Source organism: Pelecanus crispus, chromosome 9 (assembly GCF_030463565.1).
Source record: "Pelecanus crispus isolate bPelCri1 chromosome 9, bPelCri1.pri, whole genome shotgun sequence".
Taxonomy (NCBI): domain Eukaryota; kingdom Metazoa; phylum Chordata; class Aves; order Pelecaniformes; family Pelecanidae; genus Pelecanus; species Pelecanus crispus.
The window spans coordinates 24,960,486-24,988,242 of NC_134651.1; the positions used below are offsets into that span (position 1 = coordinate 24,960,486).

At 47.7% G+C, this 27,757-nt stretch overlaps 1 protein-coding gene across 1 annotated transcript; it reads left to right on the forward strand.

The window, feature by feature from the left end:
* Positions 1–278: 278 nt before the first annotated feature.
* LOC104030720 (pinopsin) lies at positions 279–27,585 on the forward strand. The gene is made up of 4 exons (XM_075716887.1): positions 279–609; positions 3,591–3,919; positions 20,928–21,161; positions 27,343–27,585. Exons 1-4 carry the CDS (start codon positions 279–281, stop codon positions 27,583–27,585), a joined length of 1,137 nt encoding a protein of 378 aa, XP_075573002.1.
* The last annotated feature ends 172 nt before the right edge of the window (positions 27,586–27,757 follow it).

Genomic DNA, 27,757 nt, shown 5'->3' on the forward strand with positions numbered 1-27,757 from the left:
CCAGCCTCGGCTGCCCCGAGCCGCTCTCCTGACCCACCCCTGTGATGAGGTCGCGCCCGGTCTCAGCCCTCTGGGCGCGGAGGGCCGGGCGGGGGCGGGAGCGGGGAGGCGCCAGGGTGACGCGTGGCGGAGGACGGCAGGCACGAGCCCTCCGCGCCTCCCCCCGACGGGCGGCGAAGCAGCAGCCCCCTCCCCCCCCCTCCCGCGGGGACCGGCGGAGGCTGCCGGCACCGGGGTGCTGCCATGCCCGGCGCCGGCCAGGCGGGAGCCCCGCGGGGATGCCGGTGCTCGCCGCCGCCGCTCCCAGCTGCGGGGCCGCCGCCGCTGCCCGCGACCCGGGGCCGTGCCTGAGCCCCTCCGGGCGGCTGGCGGCGGCGGTCTGCCTGGGCGCCCTGGGCAGCCTGGGCTTCTGCAGCAACCTGCTGGTGCTGCTGCTCTTCTGGCGCTACCGGGCGCTGCGCTCCCCCATCAACCTGCTGCTGCTCAACATCGCCGTCAGCGACCTGCTGGTCTGCGCCCTGGGCACCCCGCTCGGGCTGGCCGCCGCCCGGGGCCGGGGCTCGCCGGGGGCCGCCTGCGCCTGGCACGGCTTCGCCAACGCGCTCTGCGGTGAGTGGGACCCGCCCGGCACCGGCAGCGGCACCGGCAGCGGCAGCGGCACCGGCACCGGGGGGGGGCGTGGGGAGGGAGGCGGGGGGCAGCCGGCAACCGGGGGAGGCTGCGGGGGTCTGCACCCACGGGGAGAAGGCGGCTCCACGCCGCGGGGAGGCCCAGGCAGCCTGCCGTCGGGGGGGGACACGGCGACGGGACGGCCCCGGCAGCTCCAGGGGAGCGGAGGGTGAGGAGCCCCAAACCCAGCAGCGTGGGCATGCGGGTGCTTGTCTTGTGTGCACGCAGGAGAGCAGGGCAAGTGGGATGGGGCACACGTGTGTGCGGGCAGCAGTTCCCCGAGGATGCAGAAAGGCACAGGACGGGGGTTAAACTTTCCCAACCTTTGTTTTTTTCTGGAAAAAAGCGCGTAACCCAGCAGGCAGCGTTCAATCCGAATCCTCACTCGGGCTGCGGAGGGCGCGTTCGTCGCTGTCGCTGAAGGAGCGGGCAGCTCGGCGCCTCAGCAGCCGGGATTCCTTTGAAACCTCGCGGCTTTCGGACCCGGCCCCAGGTCCCGGCTGCGGGAAGGGCAGCGCCGGGCCGGCCAGGATGGCGATGCCCGCCCCTGAGGCAGGCGGGGGCAGACGAAGCCCCACGCCCGGGATGCTGCTGGGGGGCACTTGCAGTGTCGGTGCAGAGGGACCCTGGGAGCACCCCGGCACGCAGGAGGGGAGCGCAGGGCTCCAGGTCCTGGGGACTGGTGTGACTCCGGGCAAGGCAAACACGTTTGCAGAGCGAGGGAGGGTGGTAAGCAGGGAAGAGCATCCACTGCGCCCCTCTGCCTTTACCCAGCCCCTTCCTCACCGACTCACGCTGAGGCAGAGATGGCAAGGGGGCTGTGGGGACAGCAGGTACACAGACCTGCCCCCGCATCCTCCTCCCACCTCTGCAGTGTTTCCTAAGCTATAGAAACAAAAGTTTACAGCAATGATGCTTTGAGCTAAGTTTAACAGTATCTCACATTTTCAAGCTTCCCAGTGCTGAAAAATCTCTCCCGGTCTGCTTTAACACTACACTGACACACATCAGTGGGGCTGTCCCCCAGCTACCACTCGTACAGGTCAGAAGCTTTCCCAGTAGAGTCATTGCTCTGCCCATCAGTAACAGACGTGAACAACCAGAGGAAAACAGCTTAGCGTTGCGTCCAGGCTGCACACCGCTGCTTTAGGAGACACTCGTGCCTCTTACACCCACTCTAAATATACACTTGCAGCAGTGGCTTAGGTGTTTGCTGCCATCTCTCTCCCTGATAAAGTTATACAGGGTAGCAAGCCAGCTTTGTGTACATAAAACCTTTACATGCCAAAGCAAGTTTAAACAGAGTATGTCAGCATTAACCAGCAGCTCCAGCTATATTCAGTTATACCTGCCAGCATCGCTTCCAAAATGCAGGCTGGGAGGTGTGTGTGGGGGAAATCACAAACTCTAATACCAGCATTAGAAATTACAAGACACATACACTCCCCCCCCACCCCCCCCGCATTACTGTATGCAGAAGAAATCTTTGATTTGCTGCTAAGGGGTTTTCTTGCTCCATTTGTATCTGCTGACAGTACCCCAATTGCAAGAGACCCATAAAAGTCTCTGCAAGGGCTCGAGCCGCCTGCACCTCGCACAGCTGTGCTGAGGCACACCAGGGCACTTGCTGGCACAGCAGGCTTCATGACATTGTTTTAACCTACATTTCTTTGTTACTGCTCAGCAATAAATCCGTATGAAAAACCTGGGGGGCTGTGCTTCCCCAAGGTGTGGTTCAGACTGCTGCATTTGCGAGCTGGCAGAGGCAGAGGGGCACCTCTCATTTTCCGCATCTCAGAAGAGGTGCCTTGCCCTGTAAAGAGGATTTGGATTTTTGCTGACTATTAAAGTCGTGCTCATGCTTTAGATAAGAAAAGCATTGCTTTAATGAGCTGCAGTTCTTGCCCTTGGAATTGAGTTAGGTTTCAAACCTGAGCAACAAAGCACCCATGTTCTTACACTCTTTCTACTTTTTCTGGTCTAACACCGAGAGACACAGATCTTACATTTCGACTTTGTGATTTCCTTGGGAGTAACAGATGCTCTGCAAAGAAAGCTCTCCTGGCTCTCACCAGGAGTTTTCTTTAAGCAGGTTCCTCCGGTGACGCACACCCTCTTCCCACTTTCACAGAAACATCTGTTCTCTCCAAAACCTGAAATTTTGTAAGTAAAGTCACTTTTGTTCCTCTGCAGTGTCTGCCCTTGCTCACATACATTTCGTTGTGAGAATGCCATGTTCTTGAGGCCCAGCACAGCACAGGGCTGGGCGGTTTGTGCGAGTCTCCAGCACTCTCATGGCTGTATGAAAACATCCAAGAAGTGCCTGGAGGCCATAACATCTGGGGAGAGGGCAAGGACTGGGAAGGTTGTGTGAAGAGATCAGAGGACGGGCAGGGACATTTCTTCTTCCTCACACACCTTTCCTGCAGGGGAAAATAAAAGGTATCCGGGAGAAAGCATAAATCCCCGGAAGCAAAGAGCCAATTTTATCATTTCAAGCAGAAGCAGCGATGCTTAAGAAAGCCTGTGAAGCTGGATAAGCCCTGAACTTTGGGCAAATATAGCTACTAATCTTTAATCCTTAAGTCTTACAGGTGCACCAACACCAAATCTGATAGAGAAACCAGGATTTTGCTGCAGGTCACACACACACGTATGTATGCGTGCAGACAGATGTGCTTAATGATCAATCAGCATTTATAACAGACTTGCTTTCCCTGGACACATGTTTATCAGTGAGTGAAGTCAGGCTTTCAGCACCTCTCGCTCTTAGGGGGACACCTCCAGCCCCAGTCTTTGCCCACCGGGTTTCCAAAGCCACTGCCATCAGCCTCATCTTTAGCTTGAAGTATCGCTTTGGGAGACAGATCAAAGCCTTAATTCGGCCATTTCTGCTAATACAAATGTATGTTTTGATACAGGCATCGTCTCACTCATCTCCCTGGCTGTACTTTCTTACGAACGTTACTGCACCATGACGGGAACAAGAGAGGCCGATACCACAAACTACAGGAAAACATGGACAGGCATTGTCCTGTCCTGGACGTACTCCTTGGTCTGGACTGCACCCCCCCTTTTCGGCTGGAGCAGTTACGGGCCAGAAGGACCAGGGACAACGTGCTCCGTGAACTGGCATTCAAAGGACGCTAACAATGCATCCTACATTGTATGTCTTTTCATCTTTTGCCTTCTAATCCCTTTTGTCATTATTGTTTATTCGTATGGGAAGCTGCTGTGCGCTGTAAGGCAGGTAAGTAGATTCCTCAACTGCCTTTTTACTGTGACCCCAAAGCAAGCAGAAACCAGTGACCGCCATTTTCCACTTTTATACCTTCTCTGCTGCCAGATGTGCTGCCACCATTGGAAACTAGCTCTCCTGTGACTGTCTTGGTGACAGGCTCCTGTCTACCAGGGCTTTCAAAGTCACACTGAAGTGTGAGCAGCTGGAAGTCCCTATGACAGCTTCGCAGATGAGGGAAATTTGCGAGGCCACTCGAGATACTCCCAATTACCCCTAATTAAAACTAGAAGGGACTTACCTACCTTGATGAGATTGGTCCTAGGGCTTAAATCTGCAGCAAGCCTATGGAGAAGTGAGCATCACCTGCAGGTTCAGAGGCTGTACGATCATCAGTGGAGGGCATGTGGAGTGTGATTTCGGAAGATCAGTCCTTCTCCTCTGAAAGCATAAGAGTGAACACTGCAAAAAAAGGGTGCTAAAAAGAAAAGTCATATATAATCCAGCTGCTGGCAGGATCCAGGCAAAGCAAGAAGCTGGAGTTTAGCAAATAGAAAATGTAAGGCAGTCCTGTGGCATGAAGCTTACCCCTTGCACACAAAACAAAGCCAATCCATAAATGACCACGAGCTATTTGAATATATATATTCATATATATATGAATCTATTCCCAAGATAAGAGGTATTTGCTTTTAATAGTGCTAACCTACCCAATGCAGCATTTGGTACGGAATGCTTGGGGCTGCCACGGTCAGGCAGCTGGAAATGCTGATGCACAAGTTTTTGTTTTCTGTGAATAGCATCTCCCACAAGTCCCAGGGAGTGATGCCAGGTCATGGCACGGCGATGCTGGGAGAAGATCCATGAGCGTGGCAGCCCCTCTGTCAGGGACCAGCCTGTGGGCTGGCAAGGACTGGGCAGGCATGGACCAGGCAGCTCAGGCCAGGCCACCTGCTCTCCCCCGGCACAAAGTGGGCATTTACCACCCTACACAGCCCCGCGCTTGGCCTCTGCACCCTGGGAGCCCACCCTAGGCTGGGCATGAGCTCCATCAGTGCTACAAGATCTGGCTGTGTCTCAGCTCGTGCAGCGAACACCTGAAAGATAAGAAGGGATTAGATAAAATCACTCTACGAGCCACATTTGCAGATGTAAATATTTAACTTAAGCTTATTGCTCTGGGACTTTGGGAAGAATTAAATTAAATCAGTGGAGATGTTTGAGTTAATGCTTCTCAGCCTTTCCCAGCCCATCATCTCATTACAAATAACTTTCGTTCCCCCCGATGACAAGCTCGGTCCTCTTTGGTCACAGCACGGCAGCTGCTCCTGCACCACCTGTCCCCTGAGTGCACGCGGGGGGCTGGCTCTCATGGGACTCTATTTTTTCCATCTTTTGAAGCTACAAAAACTGGTTTAGAGGTGCTGCTTGTTGCAAGCCAGTCACAGCAGCCAAGGCTGCAGTAGGTAGTGCCTGCAGGAGAGGCTTTTCCTCTCCAAAGCTCCTCCACAGGCAAGAAACAGCAAGAAAACACGGACAGAGAGTTGTTCCCTGCAGGAAGGTTGTGCTATCCGATACGTCGGCAGACAGAGTCTTCAGTTCTGCTGGAGCTGCACCTAGGTGGGAGCACTGAAGGGTGTAAATTTTCATATTCAATACTCTTCCCACTGATGCATCCATCATATAACAAGTGAATTTTAAGCCCTGGAGCTGTCTGTCTTCAGGACAGCTTTGGACACTCTCATCACGGTGAGCATCAGTATGTCACCTGTTCAGGTGGCAGCAGGACTCAGCAGCTTTAGCAGAGCCCTCTGCAAACCCAGTGAGTGATGGGACCCCTTTGGTGATATGAACTGGTCCTCCAGTGACCACAGTACCATGAAAAGGGTACAGGGTGGTGGCAAGGGGCTATTGCACCTTTCGTCAGGGGTGATGAGTGTGCGGGTCAGGAGCTGCCTTTCCTGGGCTGTCTGGTCCTGCAGGGACCACAAAAGATGGGAAACATTCTGGGAAATAACATGAAAATTATTCTCAGAAGGGAAGAGACATTTTTCTGCAGTTTGTGCAAAGTCTGTGCATGAAACATGTATTTGTTGCATGACCCTGCGGGACGGGGCTCCTGAAGCCTCAGCATGCAGGAAAAGAGCTGGTTCTGAGGCTCAGCCTCTACCATATCATCATACCCAATTTGGCAGACACACACCTCCATCTGGGTCTGGGTTATCCTTCCACAAAGGGGTTTCCATGAAGAGGGAAAGTCAAAACTGGACGGTGCTGCCAGACACACAGCCGAGCACGGAGGGCTGAGTGCTGCGGAGCTCGTTTGGGAGGCTGGAGAGCAAGGGGAAGCCGGGAGGCAGCAGTTCTGCAGGGGCAGCGAGTCCCTGGGCTTGGGCAGCGTGCCCATTGCCGACACAGGCTTCTCCGGGCCGGCTACACTGCCGCTCGGCTTCCCCCGTGGCAGCAAGGTGCAGAAGCAGCAAAATCCCTGGCATGTGTAAGAGGGAGGAAAAAAAAGTCTGAACAAAATAAGCTTCACATGCAAGCTAAATATTTAGGGAATTGAACAACAGACATTTGTGCTTTTAGAAGATCCCAAATTGTAGGCAATACTCTGTAAGCCTTTTACATGTTTTTAACTCCTGCCATGAATACCTTCCTTAACTGAGCTTATCTGCACCACTTACAAACATAAAATTGTAGTGGAAGATCAGGGTGTTTGGTTTCAGCCAGGCATGAAAGATTACATCCTTTCGCTTGACATTTGTATTTTCATGCTCTGGTTTCTGACATGATTGTCATCACAGGAGATATGCAGGGATGCTTAAAATCTTGGAGATCAGTCCAGGCTGTCATATTCTCCTGTGCTGCTTGCTGACAGATCCTACCCTCTTGCTTCAAGCTCACAGTTTCCTAAAACCTGAAGAAAATTTTCACCAAAGAGAGGACCCATTTTTGCCCCCAAGACTCATTTCAGGCTGGCAGGCAGTGGCCAGAGGGAAGGGTTCGCTCTGAGCCATTTCAAATGAATACCAAAGGAGCTTGAACATATTACAGTATGCTGTTGACAATAAATCTGAATACTGAAAAGAACCATTAGAAAATGAGGAGTATTTAGGTTTCCAAACACATTGAGATTTCCTCTTAATTATCTCCTGTCTGAGAAGTCTCTCTGTTTTCGTAGCGATCTCATACCTCCCCTGTGAAGTACTGTGCAGGACCGAGGTGAAAGCAAAGGCAGCTGCTTTACCCGGGGGGAGGCTGTTGTGCCGAAAAAGCATGATGAAGTTGTGTGGTCGCAGACAGCTGGGTGTGAGGGTTCACCTCTCCTTCCTGAGATTCCTGCATGCGGGGCTTCACCGCAGCACCTCGGTGGGATGGCAAGAGCCAGCTTTGCCTCCTGTGGCCGGTCCCATTCCCATAATGGAGCTGCTAGCAGAAACCTCCTGACTGGGCTTTGCTGTGAAGAGCAAGGATGCTTTATAATTGCTTTAGTTTTGTTACTGGAGTCTCAAGACCGTATTATTTCCGAGTATGTATGTAGCTTCAGATAAGTACACAAGATCTCATCCACAGCAGGGAAGCTGTAATCCATCAGCTCAGATTGAATTAGAAGTTCACAAAAATGACACAAGTGAAACAGCCTGGGAGACAGCTGGCAACCACCCCTGAGCAAGCTGTGAGCAACTGAAAAGCAAATCCCAACAACCGCTTCTTATTTCCCATAGCCTGGTGCCCTAGGGGGTCCTAGGAGCCTGAGGAGGGTTCGAGGATGTTGGGCTAACCCATTTGAGTGCTCAGGGTGAAGCACGCAGGCGGCTGCTCACAGCTGGGGAAACCCTCTGGGTCGTGAAGCTGGGCAGCACAGGAAAGCTGGATGCATCCTCCATCCACAGCCCCCATGCTGGTTTGAAAAGCTTGGTCGTGTCTATTGTATTACTGCTTCAAAACGATTGTAGCAAGCAGAAACAGTGCGCACAGACAAGCCTCTCAAAGAAAACTTCAGCGATGCAAACAATTCATAGGCTACCGAAAGTGATAGTTTGGGATTTGTTCTAGTACAAATACTTCATAGCCAGCATCAGGTTCACCCTGAGCTCTTGGATGTCCTGGAGAAGCAAGAGATCTTTATGGCCATTCCTGTTTCACCAGCATGCCCAGCCTCATGGGCCATGGGGTGTAAAGATGCCAAGTACATACCTGCCTGGGTCAACTGTCTCCTCAAATGTGGTCTGCATCCCAAGTCCCCCATTCGAAATAACTGGCTCACTGAAAGCGACAAACAGGCAGCAATTCCCCCATTGCATCCATGAAGACAACCATTCTGCTACCAGGTTTCAGAATAGCTGTAGTCAGCACATGAGAGCTTAAAAATATTTGTTGAAAATAACTGATTCGTTGAGCACAGGGGTTAAAAGTAATTATTTAGAGTAAAAAAAGTAATTTATTTGACAAGCTCCGCAGATTCCTCGCACATGAATTGTCAAAATGCAAATATAATCAATTCCAGCGTTTATGTCACTATATTACAATGTGGATTTTTTTTTTTTTTCCTTAATTTACTGACAGGCTACCAAATGAATCTGAAATCTTGCCTCCAAACCACAGTTCATCCTAGGAGATTAGTACATGGGCTCAATACTCGGCTTTTCTGCTCAGACTCCCGCCCTGCGTTGAGTTACATCAGCGTTAAGTCTACCATAAGCACAGTGATGCAAAGTTCCTGAGGTTTAAGGGAGGTTTAGCAGCTATTTCACCTCAGACTCCAAATCTGACCAGTTTCCAGACTTTCAGTTCCCCTTCTTGTCCTGTCCCATTGGAGTATCCTTCCTCATGGACAGAAAAGGAGAAGCAGTGAAGCAGCCAAGCCTGTGAGAGGTCAGGTTCTCCAGCAGGGCTGTGCCCCATCTCTTCTTCTCCAGCTGGCACTTGCACACCAGCCAGGGGACGGGTACCCAGCACAGTGGCCCACAGGACATTCATGCCCAAAGCTGTGAGCACCCATGCCAACACACATGCTGGCATGCAGGCATGGGGAGGGTGAGTGGGTAGAGCACAGCCCCAAGTCAGGGTTTCTTTCCCCCGGCGCTGCCCAGACATGCTGGCTACATGGACCAAAAGCACGTCAGGGACTGTGCTGGAGAAATAATCGCATGGGCTCTTAAAGCGTATCCAGGCTTGTACGGTCCTCACCACCTGCTGCAGGGCACTCTGAGCCCCCTTGTTCCAGCAGTAATCACAGGCAAGGAAGGAAAAGCCAGCATCTGGGCATGGTTTCCTCTGCCCCCTTGGTCCCTCAAGTGTTATGGAAAGGAAAAAGAAATGCAGCAAGGCATTTGATGTGTTACATATTAATTTCATTACGTTATTTAGCAAATCCAACAGTTTCTAATGTTGGGGTAATAGTTTCGTACAGTTTGGGCAGCGGAAATGGGAAAACAGCATTGTTTGCCAGCAATTCTGCTGGCAAGAAGGGGAAAGGGTAATTACACTGGTCCTCAAGCATTTATCTAGACCATTATTAATGTTGCTGCAGTGCTTAGACAGATCACATTGAGACTGAACTGGCCATGTGAGACACATTCCCAAAGGCAGGAAACATTAAAGCTTAAGCACTGAAACACTTCAGATGCCAGATAAGAGAAATCAGTCTTAAGACAGCTGAACCTAGAGGAGCCTGCAGCAAGTGTAGCCTGAGGTGATTGAAGACAGCAATCACCTTTAGAAACAAGAAAATCCACCCATGCACAAAATAACCAAGGAATTGGTTTTCTTTGCTTCATTTGACTTTGATCCCAGTGAAAATGCAACTGTGGGATGCTTTTATATTTTCCCACTTGAACGGTAGCAGGAGCTCTACTTATTAGAGCTGCTTATACTTGGTTGGTCTCTGCTGCAGGTTCCCCTGCAGTAAGTGCTCCTTCTCAGAGCTGGAGGAACTCTTCCATTAGCAGCAATAACCATGGGCACTGGAAAATCAGACATCTACATGAACACAAAATACACGTACAATGAGGGCCACAGGCTACATGGTGGGTCTGAAGCAAGGGGTAACAATTCCACCCCTGGGTACCGCGATTCCCCACAGGACGTGCTTTGAAGGCAGGGCGCAGTGACTGTCCTTGGCTTCTCCAAAAAGTTGCGGGGGGACACCCCTTGTGCTCTGCCACTGTGTTTGCGTGCAGTGGAGATTTGTCCAACAGCAGTCACTTACCTGATGAACACACTAAGGATTTTTCTAGTTGAAAACAAAGCAGCTGTGAACATTTTTTTTTTTCCTTTAGCTCAAATATTTTTCAGCAGGTGCTTCAAAAACTCGGAAGTGAAGTGTTCAAGCATTTGCAGTTAGGGAAGCTAAGTTTTGCACAGCACTTTCACCCTGCAGGACAGCAGGGAGCAGCCGTGCCCCGCGGGCTGAGCTGCACTTTCCTTCTTCCCAGTCACCCGCCAGTGCCAGAAACCACATTTTCCTCCTCCACTGGTTCTTTGTGATACTCTTGCGTATTGCAGTACTGCGGGGCCAGCCCAGGCTCACATCCCTTGCTTGGTTTTCTTTGCTTCATTTGACTTTGATCCCAGTGAGAATGCAACTGTGGGATGCTTTTATATTTTCCCACTTGAACAGTAGCAGGAGCTCTGCTCATTAGAGCTGCTTATACTTGGTTGGTCTCTGCTGCAGGTTCCCCTGCAGTAAGTGCTCCTTCTCAGAGCTGGAGGAACTCCCTAGCACACTACCTACCAGGCAGCATTTCTGTCCATTCTGTTCTCTGCCCCATCACTGCCCTTGGTTTCACCCCACAACCATCTAATGTGCAGGGAAAGTGTGCTGTGGGAAAGAGAAGGGAGAAATCTGCCCCTAGAACTGTGCCATTTTATCACCAGGCAAAACGAAAATTAACGAGGAGGCTCAGCAAATGGGTGAACCCCACCTATCTCTTTCTACAGAAGCACCCCTTGCAGCAGTCCTTGAAGCACTGATTAAAATCCCCCTAAGTCAGCACGGCAAATACAAATTACCCCTCATTAGCAGTTGCCTTGGGAGAACACCCTCTCACCCATCAATCCTTGGTCTAATGACTGGCTTGGCTTGGCAAGTCTTGGCAAGACTTCTAGGCTTGGCAGAGAAAAATATCACAAAAATTCAAGTCAGGGAGCGAGACTCACTGCCTCACCCTTACAGGAGGACTGTGATCAACCTCCCCTGTCCCGACAGTAAGGCTGCACCCAAAGGGGCTCCCACTTGCTCTTCGAGCTCAGACAACTACAGGTAGACCCGCAGGAGACTGAAAGGAGAACAAACCACTAACCTGGAGCGTGGAGCCATATCAAGCCTAATGCAGCTGTACTCCAAACACCACGGGTTTTTCATGATAGCAGCCAGGTTTCACCCCAAAATGATCAAATACTGTACCTGAGTGCCCTGGAAGATACAAGACACAACACCACATCACCAGCTCTCTGAATTCAGAGACGGCTCCTTCTTCCCTAGGAGAAGAGGTTTAGCACTGCAAACACTCCACACAGAGGAGCCCAAGAGTCTTCTCTGAGACATCCTGCAATTGCAAAAGTCCCACTTAAGAGTGCACATCAGCATAAAGCTGCTATACAGATATACTTGGCTGTAATCGCATACATTAGCACTAATTCCATTAATTTGCTTTTAAAACATACCCATCTTGGAGCATAGCTATTGCCCATGCTCTTTGGGAGACCAGTGCAGGGTCTCCTGTTCCCCTGGAAGGGGAGGCACTAGGACACCCTTCCTCATGGCTGGCAGCAGCCACCAGGTCTGGGCTTTGCTGCATGCCAGGACTGACCCTGCCCACCTGGACACCCCAAGGACACTCTGGACAGTCTTGGGTGAACATATCCTGAGGCTGCTATTTTGCTAATATTTGATTTTATATCTAGAAATCGCATGTTTCAGAAAACCTCCACTCTCAATGAGAAGAACGTGCTATCATCACAGTCATTACTGATTAAAGCATCAATGAAAGATGCAGTGGGAGGGAAACCAAACCAGTGTGAACATAAGTAGTGCTGAAGTATTTTAATATTCATTCTCACTGACAGATGTGCTATGCAAATTAATAACTCCAAAGGACATGCTTCCTTTGAACTGTAAATATTTTCTGCTTTACACAGTTAAGCACCCCAAAGCCTAGAAGCACACCCACTGTTTTACAGAAAACTCAATAGGAGAAGGAACAAGGCAACGCTTAGAAGCCAGAAACCTCCCAGCAGCGCTGCATTGTGCCCGCTCTTGCTACTTGAGCTTTTGCAATCATCAACTGCGATGAATTATTTTAATATTGTGATATTTAAAATGAATAATTAACCCCTTTTAGTGATTACAAGACCTCTCCTTACAGTTACGGATCCCTCTATGTTTATAAAGACAAGTGAGGAACTGAATTTAGATTTAAATTTTAATCTTAAATCACATGGTCCACCCTTGTGAGGACACAGGTGAGTGCGAGAGGATGCTGTGAGTACTTCGAGGGCATGCCTGAGCCACAGAGCTCTCTCCCTTGCACAGCACAAGGCCCTTACTATTACTCATCTGGCACCTTCCAAGGCCTCTCAGAGATGAGAAGAATTAGTATAGCAGAGGTGAAAGACGTCAGCACAGTGGATGGAAATGGATTTCTTCTTCTCTCTCTCTCCTCTTGCCTCCCTATAAGCTTTGGCAGAAGTCTGCCTTAATTTTGGAAACCGCAGCTTCCAGAAAGCAATCAGTAACACTGGGGCCAGGTCCCTCTGCCCATGCAGTGAAGGTCCCTGCAGGGGCTGTGTGATCCCCTTCCAACGGGCCACATCCTGAGACCACCTTCTTTTGCTTACAGACATCTTTAAGTGCTTTTGGCCAAATTTTGACAGTATCATTCTTGTTAATACACTTACCATGGGAGATTTTCCACAGCCTTCATTTATTGGAAAAAAGATGATTTGCAGATGCAACTCTTCACCCAACTCTTAGAGCTGGGCAGCACCGACAGCACAGCCCGAGGGTCAAAAGTTTTATTTGGACCCACCAAAAGGGAGCTGTTAGCGTCCCCTCCATATGAACAGGCAAACTTGGGATATTCTGGTGTAAACCCAACTCATTAAGCTATATGAACATATACTGTGTTTAGAGTTGAAGCTGTGTGATTTTAAATACAATTTGATGCATAAGCGTTAGTGGGATTTGGGAGTACAAGATGGTCTGCACGTCACGAATGGTCATAACATTTGTCACCTGGTTCTCTTCCCCTGTAGCACAGCCAAGTGAGGCAGAAGTCTACAGCACTCCAAAAGCGATGAGATGCTCAGGTCAGCCCAAACTGTGCCTAAATAACTGAAGGAATGAAAGGTAAAACGGCATAGGAAAAAGGCAGGGAAGAAGGAAATGTTTGGCTGGAAAAATCAATCACTTATGTGGACTGCTATCAAGCTACAATAATAAAAAAGTATTCATCTGGTTGAAGATTTCTTTGCATTTTCACATGCCCTTATAGGAGAAAGGGTGTCATCTCTTAGCTGCGCAATTCATAGATGTTCACTCTTGAATCTCTACTTGGGCAAGAAGTGGGCACAGGGGCAGTGTAGGTGAGACTGGAAACCTTGAGCAGGGAAAGCAGAACACCTCCTAAGTGAGTCCAAACAGGAGGCTCAGCTCCTCAGGCTACATCTCTTTTGCAAAAAAAGGATAGAATTCTGGTTGAAATGAATTAGGGGTTTGAGGCAAAAGCAATTTCTTTCAGATGTCAGCCAACCTGACCCTCAATGTTCCTAGGGATGGGGCCTCCACTACCTCTCTGGGCAACCTCTTCCAGTGCTTGACCACCCTCATTGTAAAAAATTTCTTCCTTATATCCAGTCTAAATCTATTCTTCATTAGTTTAAATCCATTATTCCTTGTCCTGTCACAACAGGCCTTGCTAAAAAGATTGTCCCCATCTTTCCTATAGGCCCCCTTTAGGTACTGGAAGGCCTCAATAAGGTCTCCTCGCAGCCATCTCTTCTCCAGGCTGAACAACCCCAAGTCTCTCAGCCTGGCCTTGTAGGAGGTGCTCCAGCCCTCGGATCATTTTTGTGGCCCTACTCTGAACCCACTCCAACAGTTCCATATCCTCCTGTGCTGAGCGCTCCAGAGCCAGTTTCATCTCTCTGCCAGTCCCAACCATGTTTAATTTCTCTCCACTATGAGTTAAATGCATTACAGTATTTCTTGGAAACAGCTCGGATCTTTTTGAAACTGAACACGGTACTCTCACCAAAGCTTTAAAAGCACTATGCGCAAGGGAAAGGTTTCCCAACTTTGAGAATAATTGCATTTTTTCCTCCTGAAACTAATACCAACTATGTTAAATCGGTTTCCATCTCTGCTCCCCACTGCTAGCTCAGCTTTGCTCGGGCTGCTGCAGGAGCTAGAAGAGCCTCCCAGTTTCACCGAAGGCAGAGTGGGGAAGCTCTGCTTGTCCCTGCAGAAGGTGGTCTTGCATCTTCTGTGACTTTCAGAGGACTGATAAACCTCTTCCATTTCACAGCTTCTGCAAGCAATTACACACACCCAAAGAACCAGCAAGCAAAAATATATGTATATAATATATATGTATATATTAAAAAAATCTCAGAGTGGCTTAGTAATTGCCCTCTTGCACACAGGAAAAACCTGGAATCCAACAAGCTCAACCAGCTGGGACCTTGCTTCGTTGACATTGCACAAGGGACACTAGAAAAGTCTTTGACTCAGATGAAGGAATTTGGTTTTTTGTCATCAGGACGATGATACTGCTAAGCCTCACGATATGTTAACTTACTAGATTTAGCCCAGGTAAGCAGCATGTAGGAAATCTGGGAGGCAGAAGTTTCCAAGTGACAAACCAGCATTGTTGCTGCTTTTTGCCTCAAGTAATTTTAAGTCCTGTCTCCAGCTTTCCTCTTCCCCATCTCTCCCTGTGCTGTGCTGCAGTCTGACCCACTAGGTTCAAGACTGTTACATCAGTGTAAAATCTGTTTTGTGGAGTAAAAGCACAAGGTCTGCCAGGAGCAAAGCACTCCTCTCACGACAAGCATTAAAATGGAAATGTAACACATAGTAGGCAACTTGCTTTTCTCACTCTTGTTTTCATGACAAGGCACTGAATGCATGGGAGTTTTAAGAAAGCCTAAGCTCTGAACCAAAGATTATACGAAAATATTTTTGTTATGAATGCGGGTAATGTTTCTAGGTTTTATAATTGCAGTGAGAAGCTTTTAAGCACAAATCAAAGACTTAGATGTTAGGAGGGATAGAAAGAAACTTCCTTTAAAATAAAATCTAACTTGATCTTGCAACATTTCTTGATCATCAGCCATTTATTTTCCTTGATAAACATCAATATTTCCTCTCCAAGCCAAACTTTTTTTATTATTAGGAGAGACCATAAGCTACTGTTAAACCAGCCACTGTATCACTGCCCACTGTTTCAGAGCTTCAAGAAAATTCTCATTAAGACCCAGCAATAGCTTCCGAGGCTAACTTTTCTTTTCTGTAAGCACCCTATTGACTTACTGTTTGAAGCTTTCTGCTGGGCTTCCATTTCTTTTTGCATAGCCTTTGCCAAGTGAGCCCATGCTTGCAGAAATAGGCTATTCTCATGCCAAGAGGTCTCATGGACTCTGGACCTCCTGTCCCTGCTCACCAGGCTCCCTTGGCAGCCTGCTTTGTGCGCAGGATACACCTGATGTCATTTTAGGCACCTCATAGCTCTTTCCAAGCAACACACGGATGTGTTGATGTGCGTGCCCATAGATCTCCTGACCTGACTTACGAGCATCAACCAAGAACAGACAGCACAGTAACACTTCAAGGAGTTGAGAGTTTCCCCTGAAGCATTGTCGTGGTTTAGCCCCAGCCAGCAACCAAGCACCACGCAGCCGCTCGCTCACTCCCCCTGCCCCGGTGGGATGGGGGAGAGAATAGGAGGAGTAAGAGTGAGAAACACTTCTGGGTTGAGATAAGAACAGTTTAATAACTTAAATAAAATAAAGTAAAATAGTAATAATAATAACAACAATATAATAATAACAGCAATAATAATATACAAAGCAAGTGATGCACAATGCAATTGCTCACCACCCGCCGACCGATACCCAGACAGTTCCCGAGCAGCTATCGCTGCCCCCCGGCCAACCCCCCCACTTTATATATTGAGCATGACGTCATATGGTATGGAATAGCCCTTTGGGCAGTTTGGATCAACTATTCTGGCTGTGCCCCCTCCCAGTGCACCTGGCAGAGCATGGGAAGCTGAAAAGTCCTTGACTAGTGTCAGCAGTACTTAGCAACAACTAAAACGTCAGCATGTTATCAACATTCTTCTCATCCTAAATCCAAACACAGCACTATGCCTGCTACTAGGAAGAAAATTAACTCTATCCCAGCTGAAACCAGGACAAGCATCCAACACATCTACTGCAAACCCACTACCTATATTTATTCATTCTTAAAAGTAGGGCTTAAGTTGACGTGCAGGGACCATCAGGAAGTCCCACATCAACTTTAGAAGAAATTGGATTGACCTTTAATGTACAGGCAATGCAATTTAATTGCAACTTCATTAGGTTATAGTCTGACTCTCTAGTATGTATTCAAGTAACTGCAGCTATTAATTCGCCAGGGCAGAGGATAACTGGGTATATCTGATTTCATAGCTCTCAGGCACTATTTCTTGATGAACAGGCAGTGATGTCTGAAGGTGGTTCAGCTGCTGCCACAGCTCAGGGGTGTCTGCGCCACCCGTTTTAGAGAAATACAGCAGCTTTGCTCACGTAAGCCGGGGCCTCAGCTGGTGTGCTCAGGGCATCACATACCCAGTTTGGTTGAGGTTTTTTTCCCCTCTCTCCCTTTATTCCAACTTTTCTCAAGGATCATCCTCCTAGTCCTGCGAGTGTCCTTGACAACTCTCCAAGCTCTAAATACTATGGTGGTTTCACGAAAAACAAGAGAAAACATGGTCAGTCACTCAGCTGAGATTCTCAGATCATCCTGGGGATTCAGGAATTAATCCCAGTGGGAGATTCATGGCTAAACCTCCCAGGTGGCTGTGGGTATACTCAACTGTGCTCTCCAGACATGGATGTTACTGAACAATTTCCATATCCATTGCTGAAAATGCATATTTTATTTTCCTAGCAATGTGATGACTCTGTTATTTCTGCACAGTGTGTCAGCAATATCAACTAGGAATTTGCTGTGTCCACAGTGACCTCTGTTTAAACCTGTTCTTATTGTTTGTTGCATTAGTCTCTCATCCATGTCCTTCTCCTGTCCGTGACATCCAGTGTCACACCACAGAACCACTGTACTTGTGAGCATTTCCGCTCCTACACTAGGAGGATGGATGTGTAAGTTCCCAATTATGGTCAATGAAAAAAAAAAAGAGGCAAATTAATCACTTCTGCAGGCTGAATCACCATCTAGAGGGGCTCCTCTGTAGTAGAAAAGATAAAGTAACTTAGCTATTAAATTACAGATCTCAGCACAGGGACTGTCCTTCTCCTGTGTTCATGGCCATCTCCACCACGGATCCTGCCTAATAGCAGAAGTTAATACAGAGCACAGGCACATCATGGTTTATAATGTCCCAGGCAGAGGCAAACAGGCAGCACAACAAACTCCTGCTGCATCCAGCAAACACCCGAAGTCATGGGTTGTATTAAGAGAGTGTATATTCCGTCAGCTCATATAGAAATGCCTATATAATGTATGGGATTAAATACTTCATTGGCCCCACTGTTTGGCATCTTTGTGATCAAGCTTCAGCTGAGTTTTAGCTGGAAAGGGCACAGTGAAGACTGTTAAGGTAAGTTCTCGGACAAAAAGGTCAGCTTATATGCAGAATGAATGCACAGTAACATTTCCAGTACATTAGCCTTCTTTCTGCTCACATAAGTTGTCATGGAATGTGACTCCAGCCCATCGGGAAACCATCTTTTCACTACTAAGCCATGGTTCCCAACTTCAGCCTTTACTGCCTGCCCATGGCAGGGACTGAATACTGAACAGAGCCCAGCAAAAATGTGGTCAGGACCTTAACTGGGTATAGCAGATGTTTGCAGAGATTCCCAACTATTGCTGACCTTAGTGAGTTAGTTTTCCATGTAAAAATTAACACCTATGGGAAGCATGTGAAAACATCACTGTAAGAGCAAGATGTGACCAGAGCCTCCAACTACCCTGGAGATGAACCCCCCCAATCCTGATAACTCGATACACTGGACTGCACATGCAACATATGGGATGAGTGATACAGAGGCATCATAAATTTTAGAAAATGGAAGATCATTTTTAGGAGAATCAGCGATTGAATTTCCAGCAAAGAAAACATAAAGCTATAAAAGCACATTTTCTGTGGCTGTTTTCTATACCAAAACCTACAGAAATAGTGAGATTTTTTTATTATTATTTCTTGCACAGCAGATTGAAGTTTAGATTTTTGACCAAACCAGAAGTGAAGGACACTTTATAGCAGCAGCTCAGTGCACCGCCAGGGTAACCCTGCGCTAAATTCCTGCAGCAGCATCACTGCTGTTAGCCCTAAGCCAGAAACAGCCTGGGCTGACTTTCCAACCTCTACAGGCCAGCAACTACAGACAAGCTACCCAGGCCAGACTTGTGTTCTTACCTTCCCTGGAAGTTACCAAGACAAAATTAAACCAAAAGCTCACAGTACCACTCATCAGGATCACACAACTCTTTGCTTTTGTCCACCTACACACAGAAGTTGATCCGACGGCAAGTCTGGGCACAGCCCTGGAGTTGTGTGGTATATCCGAGTCGCCATCTGCTGCTGATGTACCAGCAGCATTTCAAGGTTGCTGAGTCTGTTTAGTTTTACAAAAGTTTTCTGCATGTGCCTTGAATATTAATATCAAGGTCTCAGGTTTCCTTGACTGACCAGGGAAGCCTTGTAATTGAAACCAAAAATGCTTCAAGGAGAATTACAGAAGTGAGAGGATATTCAAACTTTCTGGCCTTGTAGGATGAAAATAATAATTTCCTACTGCTGGCAAGGAAATTAAAACCTTTCCTTGCTTACCCGTGAAGCCATTCCCTGGCAGCATCAGTCTGAAAACTGCAAGATTTTTTTTTAGGAAAGGATAAAATACTTAAAAAGTAAAGAGAGCAATACATGATATAGGCTTGCCTGAGAAGCGTGCGTTGCGCTGGTAGAATATGCACCATCAGAAGTACCCCACCAGCTTTATGTCAGTGTTCAACCCAGTGACAAAAAACAGCTGCTTCTCCCCATTTAGCTGTGTGCCACGCTGCACCAGGATATTCAGGGAGAGATGTGGAGAACAAGCATTACACCCGTTGCCCTGTGACCTGAGCTCTGCTAAAGGTTATTTAATGGGAAATACCTCCAGAGTCCTCCTCTCACACCCAGCCTCTGACCAGGCTGATTTTGATCTAGAAAACATCTGGAAAACATTTGTTTTCTCTGACCTTACCGGAAAGAAGAGGAAAGGGTTGTTGGGTTGCCTTTTCTAAAATCAATAGAAATCAATAAAAAAAAAAAAGGAACTTTGGTTTTCCTCAAGGCATGCCGCTCGTAAACCATCACCCACCACCCAGGTGTCCCTGGCATGGAAGGGCAGACAGGACAGCAGGGTTTCAGGAAGGCACAAAGAAACTGGGATTTTGTGTGGGGATAAAGGACCCTGGAAGCCGGCTGTCGATGCCTTTCAGTGCCTCTTCTTGGGACCCTAAAAATCAAGTGCACATGATGCAAAATGCAACTCCTCTTTCACCTCCATCCCTGTATGCATGTGCCCCAATCCAGCTGTTGCTACTTCATCACACAGCCTGAGCATCTTGTAAAGTTTTATACCAAGTTGTGGCAGACTTTCAAAAAATCTGAACACAGGGAAGATGTCATAAAGAATTCATCTCAACTCCATGAAATATAATATAAGAAGATAAATGTGAGCTTTCTGTCTGAGATGTCTGTGAATAAATCTGAGCTACTCATGCCTGTGGGTGTCTCTGAGTGAAATATTCACCTCTCACTAATGGAAATATTGTGATTAACAACTTTATTTGCCTAGTGGCAAATACCACTTTTTTTCTTTTACATCACAGACAAGTGTCATAAAAGATTTCATTTGCACATTAACGGGATATTTATAAAGTACTTGGTATTCGAGTTCCCTCAGCAGGCAATTACAGATATGTTCTACTTTTTGAGCCATTTTGGTTTGGTTTTTTTAATTAGTCTCAAAGTGACTTCCAGCACACAAATACATCCTGCTGGATTCCCCATAAAACTGCTTGCAATAGTTAGTTTCTCGTGCTTACTGCAGCACTTGGCAGTGCAGGCACACAACAATCCGTAAAAGGTCGAATTTTCAAAACGTACTGAAAACTAGGAAACAAGGGTGACGCGTAAGACAGCAGTATTTATATACAGTGTGATTTACTTCTGAGTACACGTGAGCCCCAAGTCCAGAGAAGGAGCCTGTTGTAAATCAGTTAACTGCTGACTTTTCCAATGGATTCAGGAAAGAAAGTTCTCTCAAACCCTTGTTCTGTGTGTTCTTGCCTGTCTCCTGTCCTGCCCCAGCAGCCTCTGGGTACAGAGCATTTCATCCTTGGCTGCGTGCATCACTGCTGGCAGGACTCAGACGAGCAGTCCGTCTGGGAGCACCGGGTCCCACTGTCCTCCAGGCCCAGTTAGACCAGGGTAGCTTCCCCCTTCTTCCCTCCTGCCCAAGATACACACATTAAATGCTGAGTTTTAGACACAGCTGGAGAAGGCTATTCTAGATGAACAGCACTATTGTTAATCCTATTCCAACTGTCACGTACACACTTTGGGTACATAACATACAAACCCTGCCCACATTGGCCAGCTCTTCTCCAGCCAGCATTTCAGATGACACTGCCAACCCTGCCCCTAGAGTGGCCACTCCAGGAGCTCCCACGCATCATCGTCTGCTCCCAGTATGAGCACTGCTAATAGTGTATTTGTGCCCCTCTTCCACCCAGGTGAGTGGCATCAATAAAGGGATGGGTCGGACCCGGGAGCAGCGCATCCTGATCATGGTGGTGGTGATGGTAATTTGCTTTCTCCTTTGCTGGCTGCCGTATGCAACTGTGGCACTTATAGCTACGTTTGGGAAACCTGGTCTCATCACTCCTGCAGCCAGCATCATCCCATCCATCCTTGCCAAAAGCAGCACAGTCTACAACCCCATCATCTACATATTTCTGAACAAACAGGTAAGTAAAATGTTATCCTTATGTTTACTCAGATTCAATATATGCAAGAAGTAAAGAAATAATGAGGGGAAATAGTGTATTGGTGACATCACTGAAAAGCCATATGAGAGGGAAGCACAGAAAAAGGGCTATGAGGAGTGAATTTAATTGACAACTCTGGACTTCTGGAAGTTATAGAACCAACTTCCCACATGTCCAAATAGCAAGGATGGGTCCTTCCTTTCCACTACACAATCTGATGAACAGCAAGTTAAACGTGGAGAAAAAATCAATGTTCTGGCAAGCGTGAAGGCATCAGACACTGTCTGAAGTTGATTCAGATACAAGAAGTTTTGTAAGGACGTGAGCCTTTGCTACCCTACGCCATGCCCCGGCACAGTGCATTGCCCACAGTAACTCCTCTTCTTTGCAACATCAAATTTCTCTTCCCCGATTTAACCCCCCCTCAAATCCTTCAGTGGCTTTTCTGTCCTACTCTGCACCTCTTAACAGCTGGTGGGAACTATGACCAGCAAGGATCTGTCTAAAAACACTGCTGGAGGAGCTGACCCTGGAGCAAGGGACAGCACAGCTTGCTCCAAATCCTGTGTTTCCCTCCCTCTGCCATGCAGACAGCCAAAAATAGATGACAGGAGGGTACCAGGCAAGGGGCTGTAGATGTAGCTGGGGCTGTACTTCTAGCTAGAGGCTGGCCTCAGGACTACCCTCACCAGATGGTAAACACAAGACAGAGGCTTGATAATATCTTTAACATTGTGCATAGTAAGTGAATAACGGTGATTCTCCATATCCTTCTAGCAAGACATGAATTTCTGGCCCTGCCCAGCTCCGTCTCAGAATGCATGTCATGTATTGATTCATTCCCTTTGGAGACTTTGTCTAAAGTAACTGCTGTGTGCATAACAAATGATCCCTTTTATTCATCCAAAAGGATAAATTTCAGCCCTGACGGAGTCAACAGGCAGAGCAGCATGTCCTGAGCATCTCCCTCATCTCCATGATGAGCGGCGTGCTGCTGGTGTCAGTGCCGGGGTGCCATTAGCTCTGTTCCAGGGCAGATGTGGCACCTCAGGTCTGATGCTAAAGGCAGGGATAAGAGACCCCTCTGAGCCCAGCGTGCTGCTGACTAAGGGGGATTGGGCTCCGCGGTGCTGGCAACCCACCCTGGTACAGCTCATCAGCAACTCCCTGGCTTTGCTGCAATGCCAAAGCGGAACGGAAACCCCCAACTTTAGGTGGCTCGAGAAGGCATTGGAGCTCCCCTGGAAATCTTTCACTACTTCTACCTTGCTGAAAGGTGCCCATAAATAACACCTCTTTTTCTGGTGAAGATACAACTCATGCCAGGAAAATGTGGGTTTTAACTATATTCAACAGAGAATAGAAGAGAGAAATGCTTCACAACACCATGCAGCTGTCAGTTCAGCCCAAGAGTACCCACTTTTGCTGTGACCTTACTTTTTGCCCCTGAGAAACTCCAGATACAGATACCCAGGCACCAGTAGCAGGACTATTTCTCCTCAACTGGGATTTGATTGCCCTGCCATTTTCAGTCTTCGATCCCTCCCAGGCCCTCAAATGGAAACTGTGAGCTGAGGCAAAGCGAAGACTAAAGATGCTGTGCATATGTGGGGTCATGTTTCCACCTGTGCTTCTGCCTGCTTGGGAAGATATCAGAGCCTTCATACAGTAGAACGGGGGGACAGACAGACCCTCCTGTGACAACTTGTGTCTGTTCGACTGCTCCAAAACCCCCTTGCTGACCTGAGTTTGCAGTCCCTGAAAGACACGCGGCATTAACTCACGTTTGTTAAGCTAATACACTCCTCAGCTAGATTCTGGCTTGTACAGTCAGGAGGCTGTCAGGATCTAATGTCTGTAGAGGAAAATTGTTCATTAGATAAAACAGAGGACAAGAGTAGAAGCAGCTTTATAAGGCCATCTATCTGCTTATCTGTCACCTGCTCTGTGCAAAGAATTCTCTCCTTTCTTTTTCCTGATCCAGTGAAAATGGGCCCTCTAACTCCTTCTTGCTCCATGCCCCTTACAGTAGTTTGTATTTACTTTTCTTTCCTCCTGCTGCTGCTAACTAGTCCCTAGGGCTCAAAGAGCAGGTTTCTTTCTCAGTACACTCAGTTGTACTTTGTCTGAAAAGTTCCCAGAAATGGCCAAACTAGAAAATATACTCTCCCTTAATCAGCACATGTGGAATTTCTGCAAATGGTGTCAACTGCACCCAGCAATCCTGGAGAGGGAAGCAGATGTGTGCAACTCCCCTGCCAGGCTGGAGACGGCTGGGTTTCACCCGAGCCCTTCCCCACACTCAGGGAGGGGGAGGACTGTGTGCTGGTCCCAGCTGTAGTCCCATACCTGGCAGGGGGGAAACTCATGATCCAGCAGGGGAAAGGTTTCAAAATCATGACACCTTCCCCTTTGCCCTCCCGGTAGGCTACATTTTCTTGTGCAATGCTGTTCACGAGAAAAAATGTCAAGGTGATGCACAGCACACAATGGGCAGGAGCTGGGGTAGCCCCTTGCACAGGGATGGAGAATAAGAGCTCAGAAGAGGAGATGGGATGAACAGAGATCTACAGAGAACAAGCAAAGAGCATCAGAGCTACTCCAGTCCCTCAACCATCTTCAGCTCCATCAGCCCACTAAGTCAGGCACATTTCACTGGTCTATGCATTTCTGGTATTATAACAGGTGGATAATTTGTTTCTCTGAGTCCAGCAATTCCGCCACTTCAAATGATTTTTGGAAGCTGTTAGAAGCACAGATAGTAAATCAATCACTCTCTCTTGAAAACAAATGATGAGAGTAAAGGATTGAATTGAAGTCTGGCAGTAACTGGGTTTTTTTACTGGGGCATGAGAAATTCCCAGGGAGTAAAAAGTTTCCATGACACCATCCACCAGCTCTACTCACTGTCACTAACAGCTTGGGGGAGTACGTTGCTTTTTCTGCTCATGCTCAGCCTCCTGCAGAACTCCGTGACTTCTTCCCTGCAACATGAACAATTCTTTCCCCTCTCCTTTATTATTTATTTTTTAAAATAAATTCTCTCATGAAACTGCCTGGAACATTTAAGAGATATTACCATCCCTTGCCAGGGGAAAAGCACCCAAACAGACCAACAGCTGCTAGTGCTTCACTGTGCTTACTACCATACTAAGCCTTGCTCCCACACCCAGGAGCAGCACCAGCCAGAGCCAAGCTTATAAACTGCAGCAGCATGGCATGCTGATCCTGGTACCCAGGGGAGAGATGGAAGCCCTGAGCTAATTACGGTAACGGGTAACTGCTATCTCAGCCCAAATCCTGCCGCAGAGACATGAAGAAGTCTGGCTGACTCACCGCTCACCAGCTTGCTCTGCACCTACCCATTCCCATGGCCAGAATCTCCACCTGCAAAGATAACTGTGCATCACTTCAAACACATGCAACCCCAGTTAAATCCAGAGAGGCAGTTTAAAAATCACAGGCTAATCTTAACATGTTCATGGGCTGGAAGGACCACTCTATGAAACAACACAGACTGTGAGGAGGAGTTATCTTTTCTACAGATGTTTTCTTCGTTAATCTTTTTACTAAATAGATTGCTTAGAGGCAGCAGGTAGACACAAATCAAACTGGGTTTATCCACGTCAAACACATCCCTTAAGTTCACCATAAACTTTTACTACTAGGGTTACGTACGTGCTTTGTTTTCTATTTTTTTCCTAAATGCCACTTGGTTTTCGTTGCTCAGTTAGTCTTTTGGCAGCGATCAGTGTTCAGGTCTCTATATTCAGTACAGACCACCAAGAAGTCAATACTTGGAGTTTCACTACAAGCAAGAGAGAAGACAGCAGAAAACGCTGACACAGGCTGTTTTAACGTTTCACACACGTGTGAAATCCTTTGTATTAAACACCTGAGTTTTTCTGCTAAGGGTGACAGCTTTGCTCCCTGAACAGAGAAGCTCGCTGCTCCTCTGGCTCCCGTGCGAGCACAGGGGCCGTACCCACCTCTGCACAAGGGACACATGCCAAGCTCCTGCCCAGAGGCTGCTCCGCAAGCAGCAGAGCCACAGAAACACGCGCTCCTGCAGGCTCTGCCGCACGGCAGCGCCCAGGGAGGGCTCTTTGGTGCATTATAAGATCCTTCAGGCTTACTCTGCTGGTTCTTTCCAGTCCTCCCACCTCTGTCCAGCTGCCTCGCTTCGTAAAACTCATCTAGAAAAGTGCATTGCTAATTCCTCTGTTAGATCTGGCTCCAAAACTGGTTCAAAAGTGAGCTGTGTGCAGAGAGGAGGGATGGGCAGAGCAGGATGAAGTGAGATTTATTCCTTAGCAAGCTGTGCAAAGAAAACCCCTGAAAACCAAAACCCAAACCAACCCCAAAACACGCAAGATAATCAAACAAGTTAACCTGTGTTGTCTCAGATTATGTTTCAGCACAACTCAGTGCTTCCTCCACCTTCCCTCTACCGCCATCACATCCACATTCTCACACAGCCTGCTCTTCCTATCTAACATTGCAGGTCAATGTTTTTCGTGTCCCTAAATCAAGCTCCACAACTATGGTCACAAGAGGAACTCCCAGGAACTAGTGTATTTTGTTCATGCAGCACTCAAAACACTGGTGTTTGTTTATAGGTAAATTTTAGATGTCTGACCTTTTTGGCTGCTGGATCATCTAACTGGTGACACAAGTTTTATTCCTGTTTTGAGATGGGGGTTTTCTTGACCCCTGAGTAACTGTCAGCTACCCCTGTGATAGCAGCTAGCTATGCTGATGAGCACTGGAGCACAGACTAGCTGGGAGCCAGTCCAGCTCTCGACAAGAGAGGCTTTTGCAGGAAAATCCATCTGCCAGCAGCAATCCAGCACCCGGGGAGTTACAGCCTGTCCGGTACCATGAGACGTGCACCAGAATCACCCTTACACCCAACCTTGGGTGTCCCTCTAATCTCATGGTATTTCTAAACCAATTCTGTGTCCAGGCTTCCCCCCCTACTTTGATAAATGTTCAGAAATCTCTAATCAAGCTGGATAAAATCAGAGAACAGGCCAGATAACAGTCCCATCAAGCAAATGCCTCCAGGCAAGGGGCAGGTGAAGGTTAAACAGATGAGACAGACTCTCAGGCTGTAATGTAACAGAAATTTCCTGGGAATTAAGCAACTACAGAAAGATGGCTGATAAGAGCCTCACCCACCCACGTCAGCTTGACCGTGAGGTGGGGGAAAAGCAAACCCCAGAAAACCAGACAATATTCCCCATGAGTTTTCAAGCTGCTTAATATTTCAATGCTCAGTGGTGAGAGACTGATAAAAAAAAAAGGTAATTATTTTTATTATGAAGAAAGTCTTTAATTCCTGAGAAATTTCAGTTTCTCATTAAAAAAAGGAATTTCAGCTAACGCAAAAATTGTGTGAAACTTTTCAAAAGCCGTTTTCCCCAGCAACCAAGCCTGCTGACAAGAAAGATGCATGATTTTTCACTTGGCTGTTGATAGCAAGAGTTGTCAGAACTTGTTGCTATCAGCTGCATTGTACAGAGAATTACCACTAAAGTCAGTTTGGACTCTTGACCCTAGAGAGATCAGCTATCAGTATTTGACTCTGCAGTTATAGGGAGGTCACACAGACAATCTGTAATATCTAAAATATGCATTTCTTCTGCTACAGGCAGTTTCCTTAACTTCATGCAACAGACTCCCTGCACTCAGATGCACAGTATGTTTTGCCATGCAACTGAAAAAAATCCCTCGAATAATGGATGTTGAACCAACCCCATCTGAGGGCTTAAACCAAGCACATTACACAACTTTTCATCTTTTCCCTGGTCAAACACAAATCAAACCAGCCAACATCGGTTTCATTGGTGATTCAATTAACTCAATCCCTACCATGCTTTTAGTAAAGGGATATATCAAGAACCTGACTGTAGGCTAGCACGAGTGATCTGTCAGCACTCCCTGAAATCCCTGCACCGCAGCAGACTGACTGTGTTTGTGTACTTTTTCTACAAAAAAAATTCAACTTCTAATACAAAATATTATTACATCCATGTTTTTTTCAGGACCATTCCAGGAACTTAAATGAATATAAAGACCGTAAGATGAAGCCTGTCTAATAAAAAGTGAAATTAATAAAATTCCTGCTAACTTGCTGTTCTCTACGTGCATGTGATAGTTTTACAGGTGCTTTTTGGCGCTTCTGAGATGCAACAAAGCCACTGCAAACTCCAGCAACAGGTCCTCATCCAGGTCCTGCTGTGTGCTGCAGCGGGCGCAGGGCGACACCGGCCCCGCGGCGGCTGCCTCGGCTGGGAAGCCCTTGGCTGAGAACCCGGACCCTGCCAGGAATGTGCATCCACCTCTGGAAGAGACCCCAACAGCTAAAAGAGCCGTGCTGGTGGCTCACTACAGCGCCTGACCCAGGCTGCCAGGCTAATGCCATGGGCTGCTGCTGTGTTTGGGGAGTTTGAGTCCAGACGTGAGAGTTTTGCCAGATCATCTCAGTTTACAGCTTTGTACCCAATGAAGAATTGCCTGTCTGCTTCCTCAGAGGTTGGTTTCACCAATAAGCAATTCCCCTGTTTCTCAAA